This window comes from Siphateles boraxobius, unplaced genomic scaffold, assembly GCF_051911475.1.
Source record: "Siphateles boraxobius isolate OS27281-9 unplaced genomic scaffold, OSU_SipBor_1 137, whole genome shotgun sequence".
Classification (NCBI taxonomy): Eukaryota; Metazoa; Chordata; class Actinopteri; order Cypriniformes; family Leuciscidae; genus Siphateles; species Siphateles boraxobius.
In genome coordinates this window covers 2,330,001-2,332,500 of record NW_027508741.1, presented here as the reverse complement: position 1 = coordinate 2,332,500, position 2,500 = coordinate 2,330,001, and the positions used below count along the sequence as shown (strand labels likewise).

General features: G+C 38.7%; 1 protein-coding gene across 1 annotated transcript in view; it reads left to right on the top strand.

Moving 5' to 3' along the window:
* LOC143738088 (CREB-regulated transcription coactivator 2) overlaps window positions 1-2,500 on the top strand; it is a 55,230-nt gene that overhangs the window by 41,662 nt on the left and 11,068 nt on the right. Inside the window, exon 9 of the mRNA XM_077229980.1 lies at window positions 833-1,047. Within this exon, the coding sequence (XP_077086095.1) occupies window positions 833-1,047 (215 nt within the window). The remainder of the gene's footprint in view (window positions 1-832; window positions 1,048-2,500) is intronic.

The window sequence follows — 2,500 nt, the reverse complement described above, 5'->3', positions numbered from 1 at the left end:
CCTGCAAATGCCCTGGTTTTCATATCAGCATCTGGGCCCGTCTGCATCAAGCCTCTGAGAATTACTCTCAAGAACACTGCTTAGAATTGACTTAAGAGTAAAAACAATTCTCGGCTCAAAGCTGCGCTTAAAAGTCAGTTATCAAGCATCTCTCAGTCGTAATGTAAGTGATGATGATGATATGATCTCGACTGGTTCTCGGTTTAAGAACATCAAGTTTCAGTCAAGCTGCAACCTTTCGGTCTCTTTCTTAAATTCCAACACTGAAGTGATTAAACTGCAGTTCATCCACTGGCCACTAGAGACCGGCTGCAAAAGAGACTCAATCCCATAAACCCCCATGTTAAAATACCCAACTTTACAGCAGAAACAAATGTGTTTACAGTCTGGTGCAAATAGTGGTTATGGTCTATATAGCTAATTTTATCCTTCATGACGACTGCGAGGGCGGGATATTTTTATAACTCATCCGTTTAAATTATATTAAGCCTTAAAGTTCTGCATATTTAAGGGCGTGGCCACTTGAGTGACAGGTGGATTTCCGCTGATGTCACTACTAACCGTTTGTCTGCTATCTGTTAGCGTCACGTCACCTTAGCTAATCCGCCTCGCTTCACACGTTCGTTTATCCGGGAGTGACGCTGCCAAGATGGCGACGGCCGGCTCCGCCCACTTTGGGCTTCAGAAACGCTCTTCAGAAACACTACGCGTGACGTCACCGACACTGCGCCCATATTTATTTACAGTCTATGGATTCAGTCTCTGTGTTTATTTGCTGCATGTGCGCTGGTTTTCAGGTCAGTATCTGACGTTACTGTGTTTGTGTGTGTAGTGTGTTTCCCTCTCCGGACCAGCAGGGCGGCGCTTCTCACGGCCCATCAGTGTTGAATACGGGCGGCTCGCTGCCGGATCTGTCCAGTCTGCACTTCCCGTCTCCTCTGCCCACGCCACTGGACCCGGACGAGCCCGGATACCCGTCGCTGAGCACCGGGAACCTGAGCTGCACCCTCACCCAGCTGGGCATCACCAGCTCCTTCCACTCCACAGGTGGGAAGCATCACTGCACTCTCAGCCGGGTTGGGGAACTTACTTGGAAAAGTAATGCATTACAATATTGTGTTACTCCCCAAAGCGGAACTAATTGCGTTACTTCGTTTATTTTTCTGAAAAGTAATGCATTACAATATTGTGTTACTCCCCAAAGCGGAACTAATTGCGTTACTTCGTTTATTTTTATGAAAAGTAATGCGTTACATTACTTTTGCGTTACTGTTTCTCACCTGGGCTGGGCTTGTTTGTTTGTTTTTAATAACAACAAAAAAAGTTCTGTTTTTGGCAAAAGTAAATGTCCTTTCACACCAAAAGTGAAGTGAATAATCCTCACTTTACTTCTCTCAACATTCGGACAGGAGAGCTGTCAGTCAATAAATGTGAAAAGTAACTAGTGTTACTTATTTGAAAAAGTAACTTAGATATTTTGTTGTAAATTGAAAAAGTAATGCGTTACTTTACTAGTTACTTGAAAAAGTAATCTGATTACGTAACTCAAGTTACTTGTAATGAGTTACACACATCATTGATTATAACAACTATATTATTGCACAGCTTTTTACTTACACGGTTACTCTGCGTTTTAAAAGTTTTTGAACTGTAAGATTTTTAATGTTTTTAGAAGAAGTCTCTTCTGCTTACCAAGACTGCATTTTTAAATGATTACAAATACTGTAATATTGTTAAATATAATGACAATTTAAAATAACTGTTTTCTATTTTAATATATTTTAAAATGTAATTTATTCCTGTGATCAAAGCTGAATTTTCAGCATCATTACTCCAGTCTTCAGTGTCACATGATCCTTCAGAAATCACTATAATATGATGATTTGATGCTCAAGAAACATTTATGATCATTATTATCAATGGTGAAAACAGTTGTGGACAATTTTTTTCAGGATTCTTTGATTAATTGAAAGTTCAGAAGATCAGCATTTGTTTGAAATATAATCTTTTGCAACATTATAAGTGTCTTTACTGTCACTTTTGATCAATTTAATGAATCCTTGATCAATTAAAGTATTGATTTCCCCCCGAAAAAAATAAAATTCTTACTGACCCCAAATTTTGAACAGTAGTGTTTAATTTTACAAAAGCTTTCTATTTCAGATAAATGCTGCAAACTGCGCCTTCCACACTGATATCAGTGCAAGATATCACTGCAGTCGTCAACATTGAAGTGGATCAAAAAAGTTGATGAAAGTTGTCCTATGACAAGAACGGGTGTTGTTCAAAATTCATGTTTAACTTTGATGAAAGGCTTTGATCCACTTCAAAAGTTGAGTACTGTATATTATTGCACAGCTCTTCAGTGGCCGGTAACCTCTGGTGCTTTTCGCGTGTCCTCGGCCAAAAATTACAGATTTTTTCAATTTCAATTAAATTAAAGTACTATGTTTAAGTTAGATAATGTTTTTTTAAATGTAATTTTAGGGGATTTTATGGT